The sequence below is a fragment of the Drosophila bipectinata genome, chromosome 4 (assembly GCF_030179905.1).
Source record: "Drosophila bipectinata strain 14024-0381.07 chromosome 4, DbipHiC1v2, whole genome shotgun sequence".
Classification (NCBI taxonomy): domain Eukaryota; kingdom Metazoa; phylum Arthropoda; class Insecta; order Diptera; family Drosophilidae; genus Drosophila; species Drosophila bipectinata.
Window position 1 is genome coordinate 916,625 of NC_091740.1, and position 20,880 is coordinate 937,504.

Genomic DNA, 20,880 nt, shown 5'->3' on the forward strand with positions numbered 1-20,880 from the left:
TTTAGACAAATGAACATCTGTGAAACAATCTGTGAAACAAACGCTTATTTTGAGGACCTGGACAAATCCTATTTTATGGAAGGTATTGGGCAACTGGAGGATCGGTGGTCCAAGTGCTTACGGTTTGTAAGCCCGACTTTTTATCAGCCTACTCTCGTATAGAGAAATTGGTGCTCTAGTTTGTAGATCACACTCTTCTATCCAAAAAGTGATCAGCAACTACAACTCGATTAGCAGTATCTTGTCAAAGCCCCGATCTGTTCGTCCACCGTAGCATACGAACCGCGAGAAGAACTCAATAATTAAACAAGCTGTATAGACATACAGCTTAATCCAGATCGAGGAAAGTTTCTCCAAAACTGTTTCCGAGAATACTGTACCTTGTCTTTAAAAAGGCTGGGTACCAAGCCCTCCGATTTCTGGAATCAGGTAGTATTTTCCGACGAATGTAAGTTCTGCGTTTTTGGTGTGGAGGAAAGCCGGGGAAGCCTTAAAAAAGAGAATTTAATTGGCACGGTGAAGCATGAAGAAACCGAAGTAATGGTGTGGGGGTGTATGGCAGCAAGCGGCATGGGAAATTCGACATTTTTCGAGGAATAATGAATCAAACTGCCTATATTAAAAACAATTTAACAGCAGGTGCTGAGAAATTGGAGCTGGAACATGAATATTTGTTCCAGCAAGACAATGTCCCGAAGCACACGGCCCTAAATACAAATCTCTGGCTGCTGTAAAATGTCAAAAACCAGCTGCGAACACCTCCCCAGGGTCCTGAGGATCCTGTGGGATCTACCAGAGCGAAAGATCCGTTAAAACAAAATAACATCAACAAAAATGCTTAAGAATGAAAGTGTGGAGGAATGGGCCAAAATTACAGCAGAAGAGACATAAAAATTAGTCGTTTCTATGCCGATACGCCTTACGGAGGTTATGCAGAGAAAAGGATCCTACTAGCTACTAAAATAAGTAAGCTTCCAATTTAAAATAGTTTTTTGTTGAAGATAGAAAGCTGGAACTTAGTACAGATTCTATTTTTGGTCAGTTGATCCAACATACGAAATTTCATTAGGATCGGCTGACTATATCCTATAGCTGCCATATAACTGAACGATCGAAAATGGTATTTGGTAGAAATATCAACTTTCGTGTTTTTGAGAATTTTTTTTAGATTTTTTATTGTAATTAATTGGTTTTATTATGATGTAATCATAAGGATCGGCCAACTATATCCGATGTTTGCGATATATATCCGGTTTTAACTGCAAGGGTATACCAACTTCGGCTCCGCCCGAAGTTAGCTTTGCTTTCTTGTTAATAAATAAATAAGAAAATAACTACACTTTAACAAAAATTAAATTTAAAAAAATTCATAAAAACAGACTGAAAAAAGTCAAAGTAAAAATTTGTGCCTGCTTACTCCCCAAAAAGCATCCATCTGAAGGGTATGCAAGCACAATTCACATGCAGAACAACAAAAACTTAAAAGCATTTTAAATGATTCGTAAAAAATATATATACAAAACATTTTACTGCTAAAACCTAATCTTATTCCTAAATAAATTTAAAATGTATGCTGAAATATTAAAAATTTAATATAATTTCTTTCGTCATTTCACCCAATAACGAATATGTACCCGAATTTTGTTAGGGTAGCAAACCTGAATAGTTAGAAAAGTCAAAAATTGTGTGCGCTGGCTTCGAAACGAAAGAGCACGCACACATGCACCCGTGTATGTGAACCTGTGACACGCAGACATACAAAAATCAATCCAAGCTCAGATAAACCTTCTTCATCGCGCTCCTTTCAGAGACTGTTTTCCCTTACATAAAAAAGGGAAAAAGTCCGATGCCTCCAATTACAGGGGCATCTCTAAATTGTCCGCAATTCCAAAGTTATTTGAAAAATTAGTTAGTCCTCATTTGCAACACCTTTGCTCTTCGATCATCTCTCCATGTCAGCATGGCTTCATTAAGCGTTGCCTGTTGAGTATATTGATCTATAGGTAGGATTTTCTACAGACATCCTTATGACCTAACAAATTCCTCTTGGTTACCTTTCTGTGTTTTCAATGTATTGTATTCAATGTATTTCAATGTAAGTTATTTAGCTTGAAGTCTGGGAATCAAAGCTTTATGATGAATTTATGCAGATATGCACGATTTTATTGAGCGTTTTCTGCAACTGCAATATATGTCAATAATTCCCTTCTGAATTAATTTGACCGCAATTTTATATATTTTTGTGTTTATTATACCCTTGCAGAGGGAGGAGAAGGAGACATCCCCGACCCTTTAAAGTATAAGTCAACTAAGTCGACCGGGCGACGGCAATGACCGATCGACCGAAAGCTCGCTCCGTCCATATTACTGACTCAGCGTCTGCCCGGAAAGTCATAAATAGCCGTCAAGCACAACCCATTGGTGTGGCCGCTATGAGTTTCATTTTTGTTAGCTTTAAGGCTGATGTCACAGTGCGCGCTAGAAGTGAAGCGAAGCGATGCGAGAATCGATGAGCAAAATGAGAAGATGGCAGAGAGAGAAAGCTTTTCGAGAAGCGAGCTTCATTGTTCTATTTTTTGCTTATTAACTTTGTGTTAAAAAAAAGTGGCGTTCACCCGCTTAACTGCAGTAGGAACGAAAAAGGAGACTTTAACTACACTAGCCGGCATAAATATTTTGACGAACCCTACTTTTGACTATCAGACTTTGCTATCCTTAATACCGTTAAACAGAGGTTCCAAAATGAGGCGCAAAGCAAAGAATCTATTTTTAGCTATGTGCATGCCAAATTTTATTTCGTTTACCTTTTGCATTCTCTTTCTACTGATAAGAATGCATGCAGACAATGGCTTTTCGCGTGGCATAAGTATTTTGACAGCATCGTTATGGAAATATTTTCTCACATTTAAGCACGCGACAATTAAAGAGCTTCTGTTTTTAACTTTGAGCAATATTAAACGTTGTTATTTAAATAAAAAGTTATTAAGAATTATTAAATAACATGGGTAAAACTGCTGAACTAAGTTTGGTTACCAGATCCTCAATGGTAGCAAAGTTTAACGCTGGAATAGCAGTCAAAGACATTTCCGATGAGTTTAAGGTGTCGCGCCAAACTGTGCACTACCAAATTAAAAAATGTAGAAAGCATAATGACCTGCGTAATTTAAGAAGATCAGGTCCAAAGCGCAAAAAAGATCTTAGTGAAGACCGAGTTCTTGTACGGGAATTTAAAAAAAATATTTTTCTAAAGCCCCAATCCGCAGCAGATCAATTTAATTTGACAGCTAAAACACCAATTAGTGGGCGCACAGTCCGTCGACGTTTAAAAGAAAGTGATTTCAAGACTTATAAAGTCAAGGAAGTACCATACATAACAAAAGCAAACAAGCTCAAAAGACTGGCTTTCGCAAAGGAATATGTCCATTTAATTTAAATTTAATCGATTCAGTACCAGGACGCCTGGAAAAAGTTATTAAAACTAAAGGAAATTATATTTTTTACTAAATTCCTATTTTTGCCTTAGTTTTTATACCCTGGCAGAGGGTATAATAATTAATTTTGGTCAAAAGTGTGCAACGCAGTGAAGGAGACATCTCCGACCCTATAAAGTATATATATTCTTGATCAGGATCACCTCCTGAGTTGATATGAGCATAACCACCTGTCCGTCTGTCCGTCTGTCTGTCTGTTTCTACGCGAACTAGTCTCTCAGTTTTAAAGCTATCGTCTTGAAACTTTGCACACACCCTTCTTTCCTTTGCACGCAGTATATAAGTCGGAACGGCCCGGATCGGCCGACTATATCTTATAGCTGCCATATAACTGATTGATCGGAAATGGTATAACTTTGGTGTTTTTAGAGTTAGAGAGTTCAAATTTGACATGAGAGCTATTTTTGGCAAAACATTACGTCATGTCAAATTTCATAAGGATCGGCCGACTATAGAAGAAGATAGAAGTTTGGGACTTTTTTTAGATTTTGTTTTGTAATAAATTGGATTATATATTCCTATTCCCATAAGGATCGGCCAACTATATCCGATGTTTGCGATATATATCCGGTTTTAACTGCAAGGGTATATAAACTTCGGCTCCGCCCGAAGTTAGCTTTCCTTTCTTGTTTTGAGTTTTAACTTTGTTACTCACATTAAAAGGTACTTGTCAAAATACGACAAAATGTTGAATTCATTATTTTTAAGTTTATATTAGCACTAAGTAATACAGAAAAAAAAATCATTGAGTTATATTAAACCATTGCAAAGTTACATAAAAACTTGAACCATTTGTTTTTCGTCAAAATAAGAAATAAGAGTAAGACTCTCAAAAGAGAGTTGGGGCCTGTGGCGGGCGAAGCAATGCCTAGCGGTCGTCCCGCCCGTTCTCAAGCCCCCACTATCCACCATCCATGAACAACCACCTTTAAGATTTTTAACAACCACCACCGTCAATGCCTAGGCCTATCTCCGGTATTCTAAAAGGGGAGAATGAAAATATCAGTAGGCAAAGATCCAAGAATATTCAGGTGCATTTTAGCAAGCAGCAACGAATTGCTTTCCAAAAGTTGCGTTATATTCCGTCTTCATAAGATATCATCCTCAGATACCCCTATTACAAAAAGGCATTTGGTCTAACGAAGTATACCTCGGCATTTAGTATTGACGCGGTACTATCCCAAGAGGGAAGACCCATCCATGACCATGATCATGGTCTTGAGATCTCAAGGAACGCTACCAACAAACGGAAGCTATTAGGCATAGTTTGGGCACTAGCCAAGTTACGCCATTACTTACATGCAGTAAATGATATAAATGTCTATACTGATCATAAGCAATTGTCCTTCGCAGTATCGGAATCCAATCCGAATGCCAAAATCAAAAGGTGGAAAGATCGCTAAAAAAAAAAGCCCAGAAAAAAAATATTGTCGCAGAAACTTAACGTTTTGGAGCAGGAAGAAGCTTATTCGTGTGCGGCCACAATTCTCAGCGAAGTTTCACTCACACACACACACCATCAAAACCACGGATAAGCCATTGAATTGCTTTCAGAAGCAAATGAAGCATGTTTCCCGTCTAAACGCAGCTTCGTGCTCTTTGGAAACAAGAGACGGCACAACATTGACTTTACATCTAAGGAGGATCTGCTTGAGGAGCTCGCACCATTGTTCCTAAAGGTATAAACGCCATTCATTGCGATTTGCGCACGCTAGCGATGATACAGGATAAATTGCTTCGGAAATTCCCAGCCACCAAATTCTGGAAATGCAGGAAACCCTATTACGGATATTTTCGCAGTCGCGGAGAGACGACAAATCCTCACCACTAAGCATAATAGGGCTAACAAACCTGCACAGGAGGATGTCAAACAGGTACTTTCGAAATACCACTTCCCGAAAATGACCTAGTTAGCAAACAAAATTGTTTCTAACTGCAAGACCTGCGCTATAGGACAATATGATAGACATCCTTAAAAACACAAACTCGGCGAAACGCCAGTCCCGTCTCGTTATATTTTTCACAGATAGGAAATACTTTCTTACGTGCATTAAAAAAATCTCGAAATTTTCCATGGTGCAGCCAATTCCCTCCAGAACCATAGAGGACCTCAAACCGGATCTACTAAAACTCCTGAACTTCTTTCCTAGAGCCATGATCATCTACTACGACAATGAACCCTCATTGAAATCGCCCACCATTCTGACCATGCTGGAAAATGACTTCGGAGTTAGCATCTAGAATGCCGACCCTCCACAGCGTCTCAAACGGAAAATTGGAGCATGGCACTGTGGTGCCAGATTGCCAGATGCCTCAAAATCGATAAAGGCATAAACGACACTGTAGAGCTGATCTCACAGGCCACGGCTAAATATAATAAGTCTATCGAATGTCTATCAATCGAGTCACACAATCGAGTGACCTACAGTGCGAATTACAGGATACGATAAGTCATGCCCAAAATAAGCTGAGAAGAGGGAGGAGAAGTAGGGAAAATGCTTCCCGACAAAACAGAGGGTTCAATGCCAGCCACAAGTCCTAGTGAAATCCAACAGGAGACTAGGCAACAATCTCTCACCATTGTGTGAGGAGAAAACTGTGGAAGCGGATCTGGGGTCCTCATTAAGGGGTGGTCCACAAAGATAATCTCAGGTAGCTCGAGCAGTGTTATCGCTCGTCTGATAATTTTTAATTTTTTTTTAGTTATATCCTTTGGCTTTGGTGATAATAGTATATCTGAATTATAGGCTTATAACAGTGGTCGGCACGGCCCTATCCCGCGGGCATAAGAAATTTGTCTTTGCCTGAGCTCTGCCACACACACACAGTATAAATGTGTGAATCGTCATGCACACAACCTACTTTCTGCTGTTCGTTACAAATACTAATGCGTTAAAATCATAGCAATGCCGACCACTTGCTTATAACCATAACCTTGCTATTCCTTTTGACTTTGGAATACTCAAAAGCTAAATAAATTCCCATCGTTAATGGTCGAGGAATGGGATTTGGTATGGGAGGAATTGGCCTTTGTAAAACAGTCAGTGAATCTCTCATAATATAGGCGCGTCATGGAAGAGACTGATAAAATGAACAACTAGCAGCCCTAGCAGTTAGCCCCAGCACACTAGATCATGCAGACCTAAAAAGTGTGTGGACAAAAGAGCCCAACGAGACCGCGATTAAAGATGTTTTGTCCGTATCGTCCGTTAAAATCTTACAATCCGTCAACATTTTATTATTAAATTTCCTAATATTAGGTCATCCTGCAATAAGATCACTTTTTTCCCGTGTCGCATCATAATATACCATAATACCATACCAATCACCATAACTCATCACGGCTGGAGAATAACGTGATAGCGGAATGGGATGCGGAGACCCACACGGTAAAGAATTGCTCCATAACAAAAGGGGTTACGTTTTGTCAATCGGCGCTCGGAAGATCATGCGCTCAAGAACTGTACGCAGGAGGCACGCGAGATCCAGCAAAGCGACCTGCATCTCGTTACTTACGTCGACGATCATCAAAAAAAAAATCGTCAGCAGGGCAGCCCCAAAGGACGCATTCGGAGAAGATTCAGAGAACAGCCGTCACCGGAAACTTCTTTCACAAATTGCATGCATGCTCCGATTGTGGTACAAACCAAAAACCATCGAAGGCTTTATGTCTAGAAGAATTGAACCTAGAACACACAATCACCATCATCATACAGTTACAAGTTGCCTCTGTAACTTACTCTGTTGTAACTTACAACGGTACAGTACAAAGCCTTAGATAAAAAGGGTTTTCTTGTATCTTTGGCCCCATCTTCGGATCCGATGGGTTAATCCAAGAAATGCAGCAGATTCAAACCAAAATTTATGAGCTGAAATTGATTATGAATTATGAGAAATATACTAGTCGAAAGGGTCACGTAGGCTCGCGCATTCTTCATCACTAGATGAGACTACTGCGTACATATTTGGATGAATTACACCCTGCAATGTTAATATAAGCTTGAACACTTTTGGCACTATGACTACTGAGATACGAATTTCGTTCAGTCGATTCAGAAAAATTTCTATGCTCATAGATGTTCCATTAAAGTACACCATAGGCGTTCGTATCTAATTACGCTGCAACATCCGTGATAGGAGGAAAAAATATGGGTGGAAATTTTCCATCTTTGCAAATTAAAATATAAAAACTTATAACTTTCAGATCTGTGGAGGTCACGCAGTGTTTAAAACTGAAAGGAGTCAAACTGGATCAGATACGAGCAAGCCTGTAGTGAAATCATGATATGTTTATGGTGATATGATGATATGTTAATATATTAATGATGGTAAGTTGGTAAGTTGGTAAGTTTTCAATATTTGACCAAGGGGACTCAGGTATGTAAATTAAAATCACCAAGAATCACCAGACTATCGGACATAGGATTAAAACCCGACTAAGTAGCAGAGAAGTGATGCCAGTATTTGGGCGTTTCAGATAATCACGGAATATTGGAACTGGTAAAAACAAAGATTGAGTAGACAAAATAATTTTAAAGCAGATAAACCTCTTAGTAGATAAAATCTAAAAGCAGATAAAATCTCTTTCCCTTTCTGACCCCCTGACATCTATGCCCAAACAGTGTTGCCTCCACATTGTCATGGAGCTCAAAATACTTCTACCCCTTCAATGCAATGACATTAGCTTGGGCAATAACTATTACAGTGCCATCGCTAACCACTTTTAAAATAACAACAACTATTACAACATCGACGTCGACTTACCAGCCAGTTTCTTTATTGCCAGCTAGCCTCGCCTCTGCAGATTCTCTCCCAAAAACTGCAAAAGTTCTCTCCCACCACTTGCAAAAGGTGCTCTCGTAGAGACAGGGATCGATCGGTATGTAGAAGTAAAACGAAAGCTCAACTGACATCAAATTAAACAAGAAAGTAAAGCTTCGGGCGGAGCCGAAGTTGATATACCCTTGCAGGTAAAACTGTATATATATCGCAAACATCGGATATAGTTGGCCGATCCTTATGTTATCATCATAGATATTATAATTATCACCTTACCTTATCATAATTACATCATAATAAAACCATTTAATTAAAATAAAAAATCTAAAAAAAAGTCCCAAGCTTCTATCTTCAAAAATACGAAAGTTGATATTTCTACCATATACCATTTCCGATCGTTCAGTTCTATGGCAGCTATAAGATATAGTCGGCCGATCCTAATGAAATTTGACCAATAGACCAAATAGAATCTGTACTAAGTTTCAGCTTTCTATCTTCAAAAACACGAAAGTTGAGCCATTTTCGATCGTTCAGTCATATGGCAGCTATAAGATATAGTCGACCGATCCTTATGACATTTGGCATGTCGTAATGTTTTGCCAAAAATAGCTCTCTAACTCTAAAAACACCAAAGTTATACCATTTCCGATCTATCAGTTATATGGCAGCTATAGGATATAAACGGTCGATCCGATCCGTTCCGACTTATATACTGCGTGCAAAGGAAAGAAAAGTGTGTGCAAAGTTTAAAGATGATAGCTTTAAAACTGAGAGACTAGTTCGCGTAGAAACGGACAGACAGACAGACGGTCATGCTCATATCAACTTAGGAGATGATCCTGATCAAGAATATATATACTTTATAGGGTCGGAGATGTCTCCTTCACTGCGTTGCACACTTTTGGACAATAATACCCTCTGCAAGGGTATAAAAAGGAAAACATGCCGAAAGTATCCAAAACTTTATGCAATCTCTCTTGCAGACCCAACAACAAAAACAAATTTGTCGTGCTTGAAGAAGAAGATAAAATGCAGCCCGCCTGTATCCTCTGTAAAGCTGTAAGAGGTGAGAAGGGAGCACATCTAGAAAGGGGTGTGCACGAAGAAAGCAAATCAAAAGTGAGGGTGTTTTGGTGAGGGACTGGAACTTCTGCACTAAACGCATCGTAGAGTGGAGTGCACTGTGTATGAAATTATTCGGACCTAAATAAATTTAAGAGGTTGTTTAAAAATCGCAATAAATCAGGAAAATATTTTTCATTTTCATTCAATAATTTTCAAATCATTTCCCGTTGCAGTAAACTATTGATTGCTTTAAATTAAATAAGAAGGAGTTCCGAGCTTTTCATAGTGCAGATCTTTTTTCGCCAGTACGTTCTTAAGCTTATAATTATAAAATTATAAACTTAATTAAGTATAAACCTAATAATAAACTTAAGGACTCCGACAGCATAATCAGATATAAATGGTACATTTCGAAACGAGACCAAATATATTACTAAACAAGAAAGGAAAGCTAACTCAGACGGAGCCGAAGTTGTTATACCCTTGCAGTTAAAAATGGATAAATGTATATCGCAAACATCGGATATAGTTGGCCAATCCTTATGAGAATATCATAATAAAACCTATTAATTTAAATAAAATATCTAAAAAAAAGAAAGGAAAGCTAACTTCGGAAAGCTAACAAGTTGATACGCGATTCCTCCCTATCTGTAAGCGTTGAGCAAGATTTTCAGAAGTGAAGTCCATTTGTGATCCAGAGTCAAGTAATGTTCGGGCTAATATGTGCTCGCCATTCTTAGTTCGAATGCTTAGGACCGACGTCGCTTACAAAACGCTCTCTAGGGATGACTCATGCAAAGCATGTGACGTAGAAGGGTTACGATAAGTTATTTTCGTTCACAGTATATCGGTGCAGAAGGTTGTGGTGCGATCTTGCAAAACTTGGACATCAAGTCGATTTACACTTCGCAACCGTGGGACCTTTTCGCAGACAAATTATTAGATTGGAGAAGATTGGAAAGTCAGGAGGCTGACTTTACAAACTCAAACCATTGCGTTACAGCACGTCGAGCGCACGGTCAACACTGTGCAAGACTATGGTCTTGTGCGTTACAATAACAAGAGCAAGCCAACGAAATTGTATTATGTTACTTGCTGAACACAGTTTTATCATGTTTTGGCTTGCCTCTTTAGCGGACAGGTACTGGTACCTACGACTAAGTACTTTTTTCGAACTCGGACCGCAACGGAAATTCCTCATAAAACTATGAAAAACCATTTTAGTGTCATCTCCCAGGGAAGGCTCAATAATTTTCTTATTCGGTTCGCAAAGATAGGAGATGACACTTGCCAATGAAGATGAGACATTGGTTATCGTAAAATCTTTTTAGACTAGCGATAGCTTTTCCATAATCACTATCGGTTTCTTGGAATGCCTTGATAGTTCCTAATGCTTCACCAGAGAGGCAAGAAATTAAATGATCAAATTTTTTGATAACAGGAATGTTAACATCTTTGTCTACTTAAGACTTGAAGAGACTTGTAAAATTTTCAAACGCCGAATAGCTCTCACTGAATTATGGCAATGCCAAACTGGAATGCCGAGCTCGAGCTGGGGCTGCAGATATTGCTGTAGCTGGAGGGGAATCTTCAGCTAAAGTAAAGGCATTTAAAAACAAGAAAGGAAAGCTAACTTCGGGCGGAGCCGAAGTTTATATACCCTTGCAGTTAAAACCGGATATATATCGCAAGCATCGGATAAAGTTGGTCGATCCTTATGATTACATCATAATAAAACCAATTAATTACAATAAAAAATCTAAAAAAAAGTCCCAAGCTTCTATTTTCAAAAACACGAAAGTTGATATTTCTACCAAATACCATTTTCGATCGTTCAGTTATATGGCAGCTATAGGATATAGTCGGCCGATCCTAATGAAATTTGGTAGGTTGGATCAACTGACCAAAATTAGAATCTGTACTAAGTTCCAGCTTTCTATCATCAACAAAAAACTATTTTAAATTGGAAGCTGACTTCTTTTAGTAGCTAGTAGGATCCTTTTCTCTGCATAACCTCCGTAAGGCGTATCGGCATAGAAACGACTAATTTTTATGTCTCTTCTGCTGTAATTTTGGCCCATTCCTCCACAATTTCATTCTTAAGCATTTTTGTTGATGTTATTTTGTTTTAACGGATCTTTCGCTCTGGTAGATCCCACAGGATCCTCAGGACCCTGGGGAGGTGTTCCCAGCTGGTTTTTGACATTTTACAGCAGCCAGAGATTAGTTGGGTCGAAAGTTGGGTCATTTCCGATCATTCAGTTATATGGCAGCTATAAGATATAGTCGGCCGATCCTTATGAAATTTGGCATGTCGTAATGTTTTACCAAAAATAGCTCTCTAATACACCAAAGTTATCTAACTCTAAAAACACCAAAGTTATACCATTTCCGATCAATCAGTTATATGGCAGCTATAGGATATAAACGGTCGATCCCGGTCGTTCCGACTTATATACTGCGTGCAAAGGAAAGAAGGGTGTGTGCAAAGTTTCAAGACGATAGCTTTGAAACTGAGAAACTAGTTCGCGTAGAAACAGACAGACGGACATGCTTATATCAACTCAGGAGGTGATCAAGAATACATATACTTATAGGGTCGGAGATGTCTCCTTCACTGCGTTGCACACTTTTGACCAAAATTATAATACCCTCTGCAAGGGTATAAAAAGTATTTTGATGATAATGGTAGCGAAAACACCGATTCATTATTTATTGAAAATAGTGAGAAAAGAACGCCGACGTAGAAATATCCGTCAACAAAAATACAAATATCTTGGGAACTAAAAATTTTGAGAACGCGGACGTAGAAATATCCGTCAACAATAATATAAATATCTTGGGAATTAAAAATCCTGAGAACGCCGACGTAGAAATATCCGTCAATAAAAATAAAAATATCTTGGGAATTAAAAATCCTGAGAGTGCCGACGAAGTAAATACCGTCAAAAATCAAATAAATAATATAGGTACTGACCAATTAGGCGGGTTGAGGGGAAAGATAGTTCACTATATTGAAAAGGAGCATTCAAAGATAAATATGCAAATTTCTTTATAACAGACATAAAGGGGGAAATAAATCTTATCCACGATAGGCCAATATACGGAAAGCAATATCCATATGCTCTATCTGTCAACGACTTCGTGAATAGCGAAATCAAAAGATTGTTATCAGAAAAAATAATAAGGCCTAGCAGAAGCCCTTACAATTCACCACTTCTGGTAGTCCCAAAGAAAGGAGAGAATCAAGACGGAAGCCGTAAATTAAGACTCGTCATTGATTATAAAAAATTAAATGATAGTACCATACCTGACAGTTACCCAATGCAAGACCCATCAGTAATTCTATCAAATTTGGGAAAAGCAAGATATTTTTCAACAATAGATTTAGAGTCAGGATTTCATCAGATACTAATGAAAGAATCTGATGTCATAAAACAGCTTTTTCAATAAATAATGGAAAATACGAATTTTTAAGAATGCCATTCGGATTAACAAATGCACCAAGAATCTTTCAGAGAGCAATGGACGATATTCTAAGAGAACAAATAGGGAAAACATGTCATGTCTATATGGACGACATTATAATATTCTCAAACTCAATTGAACAACACTATACAGATCAAAGCAAAAACAATATATAAATATATTATTGAGGGCAAACATGAAAATCTCTTTAGAAAAATCTAAGTTTTTCAAGCGCGAAACCCGTTTTCTAGGATACATGGTATCCTATAACGTCATCAAGACAGACCCAGAGAAAATTGAAACCATTAGAAAATATCCGCGTCCAGAAAATATTCGGGAACTAAGAAGTTTCCTAGGTTTTACAGGCCATTATAGAAAATTTGTTTCAAACTACGCCTACATAGCCAAACCTCTAACAAAATATCTTGGAGGTCATAATGGCAAAATCTCAAAAAGAATGTCAACAAAAATGTTAATTCAGCTGGATGAACCAGCAGATAAAGCTTTTAACGAGCTGAAAGAAAATCTCATTGCTCAAGTAGAACTAGTTCAACCGGACTATAATAAAAAATTTAACTTGACCACCGACGCTTCAGAAGGTTTTATCTCAAGAAGCAAAACCAATTACTTTTATTTCAAAAACCTTGTCTAAAACAGAACAATCTTATGCTACTAATAAGAAGTAACTTTTAGCGATAGTATGGGCTCTTAAAAATCTAAGAAATTACTTATACGGAGTTATTGGAATTGAAATTCAAACCGACCATCAATCTTTATCTTACACAATTTCGGATAAAAATCCCAATGTAGATAGGAAAGGATGGTATTCTTTCATAGAAAGTTTTACACCGAAAATAACATATAAGCCCGGTACAACAAATGTAGTTGCAGACGCATTATCGAATTCAGATAAATAATATTACTAACAGCGATATAGAACAAACAGACCAGTCAGACTCAGATCAGAACACACAGCATTCAGCTGAAAGAAGTTTTATTAACAACGGGGAGGTATACAATACATGAGTCACTGAAAATCTTTGACAGGACACATTTAATTGAATATGACACACCAGAAAATCTAATAACTATATTAAGAGAGTATCTTCCACCTAACATTACGGTAGGAATTCATTGTACCTTAGAGGACTTATTTCAAATTCTATTTCCATTAAAAAATAATTTCACAAACACATTCCTTTTTACAAGAATCTTTCTACAAGACGTGGAAAACGAGGAAGATAAAGCTATAATAATAGAAGAAACACACAGCCGTGCTCATAGGGGGCTAGAAGAGAATTACAAACAGATCAGTAAATTATATTGTTGGACAAACTGTTTTAAAAAATTAAAAAAATATGTTAAAAATTGTGTGATTTGTAACGAAAATAAATATAACAGGCACCCAATAAAAATTGGGGAAACCCCAATTCCAAGTAAAGAAGGAGAAAATTTACACATTGACATATATTACGCGCAACGTCTTACTTTCATAACTTGTATTGACGCTTACTCAAAATTTCTAGTAGTAAAAGAAATCCAAAATAAATTAAATATCGAAAATATAGTAATGGAACTTCTTCAACATTTTCCACAAGCCAAAGTAATAATGACCGAGCTTCACCTCGGCCCAATTTAAATCTTTCGCACAAAGGTGCAATTTAACTTTACATTACGCAGACCCGAGGCATAGCACGTCAAACGGACAGGTTGAAAGGGCACATTCTGTAGAATTAACAGAATTAGCTCGATGCATTAAAGAAGAATTTAATTTAACTGACTTTTCCGAAATAATAATAAGAGCCGCTCAAGAATGCAATCAGAGCATTCATTCTACAACGAACCAAAAACCTTTTAACGTACTATATAATAAAATACAAAACGATAACATTCCTGAACTTTTGAAAAATACTCAAGAGAAAATGTTGGAAACACATAACGAAAACAAAAAAAAAAAAGGAGATCATGTAGGACAGGTAGGCTATGAAAAGAAACACGGGGAAAGAAATAAACTTAAAACCAGATATAAAAAACAAATAGTTAAAGAAAATTTACCCAACAAAATAATAATCACAAAGATAATATAAAATTCTAAGTATTTATATATCATCCTTTTTTTTTTCTTTCCTTTCCCAGAAAATTTTTTATCAGGTGCTCATACTAAACCTTATTTTATTAAAAAAATCAGAAATAATTGACTATACAAGTCTTCTATTTAAGGACAATAAAGACGTGTTGACGTACGATGCAGATTTATTCCATGTAACTAACTTCAGCTTTTATAAAGAAATAATAAATTTGTAATCAGATAATATTAAAAGTGATACTAATAACAGGTCACAATGGGAAATTAAATATGACATAAAAGTAATAGAACTAATTTTATCACAATTAATATCAACTAGATCAAAAAGAGGGATAAATGAGTTAGGGACCATGTGGAAATGGTTAGCTGGAACTCCGGACCATGATCAGTTCAGAATAAAATTAATGAATTAATTAAAAACAATAATAAGCAGTCTACTATCAATTCCCGATTATTTAAAGAAATAGAATCTCTTTCCGATGATTTTAAAAAAGTATTTATTGATCAAGATCTACCACTTCGAAAACATCGCTTGCGATTATTAACATTTGATCTGCAAAATTTAATTGACACAATCACTCTAGCAAAAATATACGTTTTTAATACCAAAATTTTAAACAATGATGACATCTTGGAAATATTAAAACATGAACCAAAACCAGTAATTATAGCTGATTTAATGGACATCTCTTCTTTTAAAATCGCATTGCATAAATCTTTGCATCCCATATAATAGCATTTACAGAAACTTGGTTAAATCCGGAGATCTTTAGCTCCGAAGTTTTCCAAGTAAGTACACCACTTTTAGACGGGATCGATCTCAACGAAGAGGAGGTGGAGTCCTCATTTCGGTAGACTCTACTCTTGCTTCTGAAGAGGTGAAATCCCAAGAGTTTGGTGACATAGAATTTATTTGCGTTAAAATCACTATGTCCGTTAAAGCTTTATACATTACATGTTCATATATACCTCCTATGTCTGAACCGCCTACATATTGGCAGCATTTGTCCGCCATTCGATACGTCTCTAATCTTATGACGGATCGTGACCAACTCGTAGCGGTGGGCGACTTTAATGTCCCAGAATCTTTGTCACTTATAACTTACCATGACTTCACCGCGGGCATGTTTGACATGTCCCTAGGTCAGATCAATCATGTTAGAAATTCGCTAGGTCGGCTTTTAGACTTATGTTTTGTATCTGATCCTGATGGTACTGCTCTCTCCAGAGCTTTTCCCCTTTCAACCCCAGAGGATCCATATCACCCCACGCTGGAGGTCTCTATCGAAACCACTCCTGGTATCGATCAGATGTCTCCGAGCGTGGTAAATAAGATTCGCTGTTTCCGTAAAGCTGATTTTCAGAAACTCAATCGGCTATCGGATAAGGCTATCGATACATTTGACTGGTCTGTTATTCTGGCGTATAAATATAAAAAAACCTGCAGTAGTGTTGATTTCTCTAGATACCTACTAGCTCGGTCGAATTTTACCGTGCATAACGCTGAATGTTATAGGAATTATATTGACCGCTGCCGGATACAATTTACTCAGGATCCAAAGCAGTTTTATAATTTTGTAAACACTAAGCGTAAACACGTATCTTTTTCACCCCTGCTTACGTTTGAAAATTCCTCTGCGACTTCTGATCAGGCCATTGCCGATCTATTCGCAGAATTTTTTCAAACAACTTATTCTCCTCCTAAATTGACTGATCAGCTTTACGCATATAACATTCAAGCAGCAAATCTTATTTTCTGTCCGTTTTTTTCTGAGAACAACTTATTACCTGGTCTTTTAAGCGTCAAACCCATTTATTCGCCAGGCCCCGATGGAGTATCAGGCTGCGTGCTAAAATACTGTGCCAGGGCTCTGTGCAAACCTCTTCAAAGACTTTTCAACTTATCTTTGGAAACCAACTTATCTTTGCAAAATTAATTACGCCTCACTTGCAACACCTATGCTCTTCGATCATCTCTCCCTGTCAGCATGGCTTTATTAAGCGTCGCTCCACCACCAAAAATTTACTGGAGTTGACATCCTTTGTCATAGATGGGTTTTGTAAGGGATATCAAACCAATTTACACAGACTTCAGCAAAGCATTTGATTCAGTTAATCACTCACTCTTGTTGAGTAAACTGAATATGCTGGGTTTTCCTATAGACCTTTTAACGTGGATCTGCAGCTATTTAGATGGAAGGACACAAAGAGTCTTATTTAAAAACATACAGTCCCGTCTGGTCCGTACTACATCTGGCGTCCCTCAAGGAAGTCATCTTGGCCCGCTATTATTCACGATTTTATACCCTTGCAGAGGGTATTATAATTTTGTCTAAAAGTGTGCAACGCAGTGAAGAAGACATCTCCGACCCCACAAAGTATATATATTCATGATCAGGATCAACTCCTGAGTTGATATGAGCATGTCCGTCTGTCCGTCGGTCCGTCTGTCTGTCTGTTTCTACGCGAACTAGTCTCTCAGTTTTAAAGCTATCGTCTTGAAACTTTGCACACACCCTTCTTTCCTTTGCACGCAGTATATAAGTCGGAACGGCTCGGATCGGCCGACTATATCCTATAGCTGCCACATAACTGATTGATCGGAAATGGTATAACTTTAGTGTTTTTAGAGTTAGAGAGTTTAAATTTCACATGAGAGCTACTTTTGGCAAAATAATACGACATACCAAATTTCATAAGGATCGGCCGATTATATCCTATAGCTGCCATATAACTGAACGATCGGAAATAACCCGGAAATTTTGGTAGGTCGGATCAACTGACCAAAGATATAATCTGTACCAAGTTCCAGCTTTCTATCTTCAAAAACACGAAAGTTGGGTCATTTCCGATCGTTCAGTTATATGGAAGCTATAAGATATAGTCGGCCGATCCTTACGAAATTTGGCATGTCGTATTATTTTGCCAAAAATAGCGCTCATTTAAAACTCTCTCACTCTAAAAACACCGAAGTTATACCATTTCCGATCAATCAGTTATATGACAGCTATAGGATATAGTCGGCCGATCCCGGCCGTTCCGACTTATATACTGCGTGCAAAGGAAAGAAGGGTGTGTGCAATGTTTCAAGACGATAGCTTTAAAACTGAGAGACTAGTTCGCGTAGAAACAGACAGACAGACGGACCTGCTCATATCAACTCAGTAGGTGATCCTGATCAAGAATATACGTGTTACTTTATAGGGTCGGAGATGTCTCCTTCACTGCGTTGCACACTTTTAGACAAAATTATAATACCCTCTGCAAGGGTATAAAAATTGAGCTCCCGGGTTTTTCTTATCCTAAGAAGCATTATAAAATTATCCACTCAACGCCAAATACTATACCATTGGGAAAAACTTTTGTTACCCTATATATAAAGTACCTTAATGCTTGATAAGAGCCGTGCACTTAAAACTAAATTAATAATAAATAAGTTATAGGGTAGAAGTGGTCTCCACAGTAGAGCTATTAACAATTCGATCTTTAAATCGATTTAATTGATCTTTTGAGCGATGAGCGAAAAAATTGATTCTTTTTTTAGGGAATCGATGCATCGAAAAGTTCTCTTGAAAGGGGTTAACCGATGATAGTTGGAGTACTGGTTACGGACTCGCTCAGTAAGTAAAGTGGAGACTATCTTGGATTCTGGATCTAAGAAAGAAGGATGTTGGCGCAGGAGTATCGCGGATTTAGCAGTAGAAGCTATACAAAACGAACTTGCAGGAATGGCCAAAACTTCAGTGCACTGAGAGCGTGGCCTTCTTTTCATTTATGCATTATTTATTGCCAAATTGAAATTTAATTTTTCTTCTAGAGTTACGCAACTGAGATGGAATCTCTGAAAGAATGTTCATTAAAATATTTCTGCATTCCAGCGTGTTCCACGGAGTCGGTAAACGACATTCAGCAGGGTTAACGACCGCCGAGCTTTCCTAAAAACAAACAAGGTTGAAAAGCTACAAGTAAAAACCTATGGGTTTTGACTGAACAAATATTGATCTCAAACTTTTATTGTTATTGAGTTTGATTTTTGTTTGCAAATGTAAAGTTTCCCCGTTAGAACATCGTGGAACATTTTTTTTTCGTTTTCGATTTTAAATTGATTTTATCGATTGTTCAAGCATTGATATACAAATTCTTAAGTTAGAGTTTCAAGGGAAAGGACCCATGAAATACGAGATAAGCAGCATGGTCTAAAACCGATCACCTGCATCATACACAAATATGTACACAAATGGTGCATTGCATTGATAAGTAGTTTTTAATAGATTTAAGATTTTCATGTATCTTACTTATTAGAGAATTTTACAAAACAAAATCAGTTTCCGAAAGGAACTCATTGGAGTAACCACTATTTATTTAGGATTCCTCTTACATCGATCTTTTCAAGAATCGAATTGAAAAAAATCGATTCACAAAAAGTATAATTTTGTACAACTCTACTCCACAGCCCTCTACATCCTATAATTACAAAACAGAATTATTGTTAAAAATGACTATCTACAATTTTTGTACGATTTTAAACTGCATAAAATGAATTGAATAAAATACTTGAATAGAATTAAATACGTACCGTCGAAAAGTTTATGTGAGTCTTTCAGGTCACATTCATCGACACCTGCTTCCAATACAGGTTCTTCTTTTGTTCCTCCCATCTTGCTTTGAGTGCCAGAAAATCTGGAGACAGTTTTGGACAGTACTGTAGAGGACACCGTATTATTATTTTCAAGGTTATTAGAGTTCCCACCCTTTTCCGGTTCTCTTCTTTTCGATTGTGTTAATATTGCTTCTACATCCTGCAATTGATTGGGCGAATGCCACCAATTAAGCTTCAAAAGTTTGTTTTTGTTAGCTATTTTAGAGGATTGACTATTTTCATCCATATCTAAATATGAAGTTTCCTTTTTGTTATTAACAGTTTTCCTTAATTTCAGATGCAATGCCTCGTCAGGCGGAGATGCGAAACCAGAAACTATGTCCTGTCTATAAAACATATTTTGTGGAATCAGCTTAATCGTGTTATGGTATATTGCTTTTCAAAAACCAAAGAACTTTTTTATTAGGAATATCAGTTTTAAGTACTGTTTCAAACACTATGTCATCTGTACATATTCTGGATTTTATCAACTGTTACGAAAGTCGTACATAAATTTAATGTCAATAACATTTTCAAGTATAAAAACTTTACACCCTTCAAAGCATAGAATAAATGTTGCTATTTAATGTAAGCAATAAATCATCCAAAACTCATCATTTAAAATGGTCAGAATATTTGATATCAATAACCGATTTCATTACAACATGTAATTGGCTGTATATTTGCCAATCCTAATTTTTTTCGTATCATCCAAAGCTAGTAAATGATATATACAAATTTCCTTTGCTTCCAACTCTTTTAGATAGAATGTCCTTTATATATTCTTTCTGTAGAATTTTAAAGCTTGTGGTGGGTTTGGATTGTAAGAAACCTTTAAACCAATTAATTTTTTTTATTGTTACCAATACACTTAAGTATTGCTTTATAATTAATAGCTGCAGATTCTTTTTTATAACTTTAAAAAAATTCATTACGATGTAATCACTTGATTAATACTCTTCGCCCGACAGGATCTATTGGCGTTAAATTTAAAAAAAAGTAAAGTTTTGCTAGATAACAACATTGAATTGAACAATTAAATGTACCAAATTCTATATTTTTTTATTTGGCATTGTAGAGTAATGAACAGGTTTACAGAATCCTTCATTTCATCATTAAGGACGTTAAATTGCATGTTTAAACATTCCATCCGAATGCATTATGATTATTTGATGTTTCAGTAATTCAAATATTCCTTTATTGAGGAAAAAAATGTTTCCTTTGTTGTTGATAAATAAAATTCTGAAAAAAATAGTTTGTATAAGTCATCATATTTGGTCTAAAGCATAAATAAATTTACTAGATAAACTCAAATAAATTTTTTATTTTCTGTGTCCGTTTTATTCTATGAT

The 20,880-nt window shown here is 36.8% G+C and overlaps 2 protein-coding genes across 2 annotated transcripts in view; both read right to left on the minus strand.

Moving 5' to 3' along the window:
• anne (anne boleyn) overlaps positions 1-19,600 on the minus strand; it is a 33,326-nt gene extending 13,726 nt beyond the window's left edge. The window contains exon 1 of the mRNA XM_043213627.2: positions 19,466-19,600. Within this exon, the coding sequence (XP_043069562.2) occupies positions 19,466-19,547 (82 nt within the window). The 5' untranslated portion in view covers positions 19,548-19,600. The remainder of the gene's footprint in view (positions 1-19,465) is intronic.
• The window catches only part of gw (trinucleotide repeat containing adaptor protein gawky), a 223,104-nt gene continuing 221,784 nt past the window's right edge, over positions 19,561-20,880 (minus strand). Inside the window, exon 11 of the mRNA XM_070282455.1 lies at positions 19,561-20,770. The gene's annotated coding sequence lies outside the window, so the exon portion shown is untranslated. The remainder of the gene's footprint in view (positions 20,771-20,880) is intronic.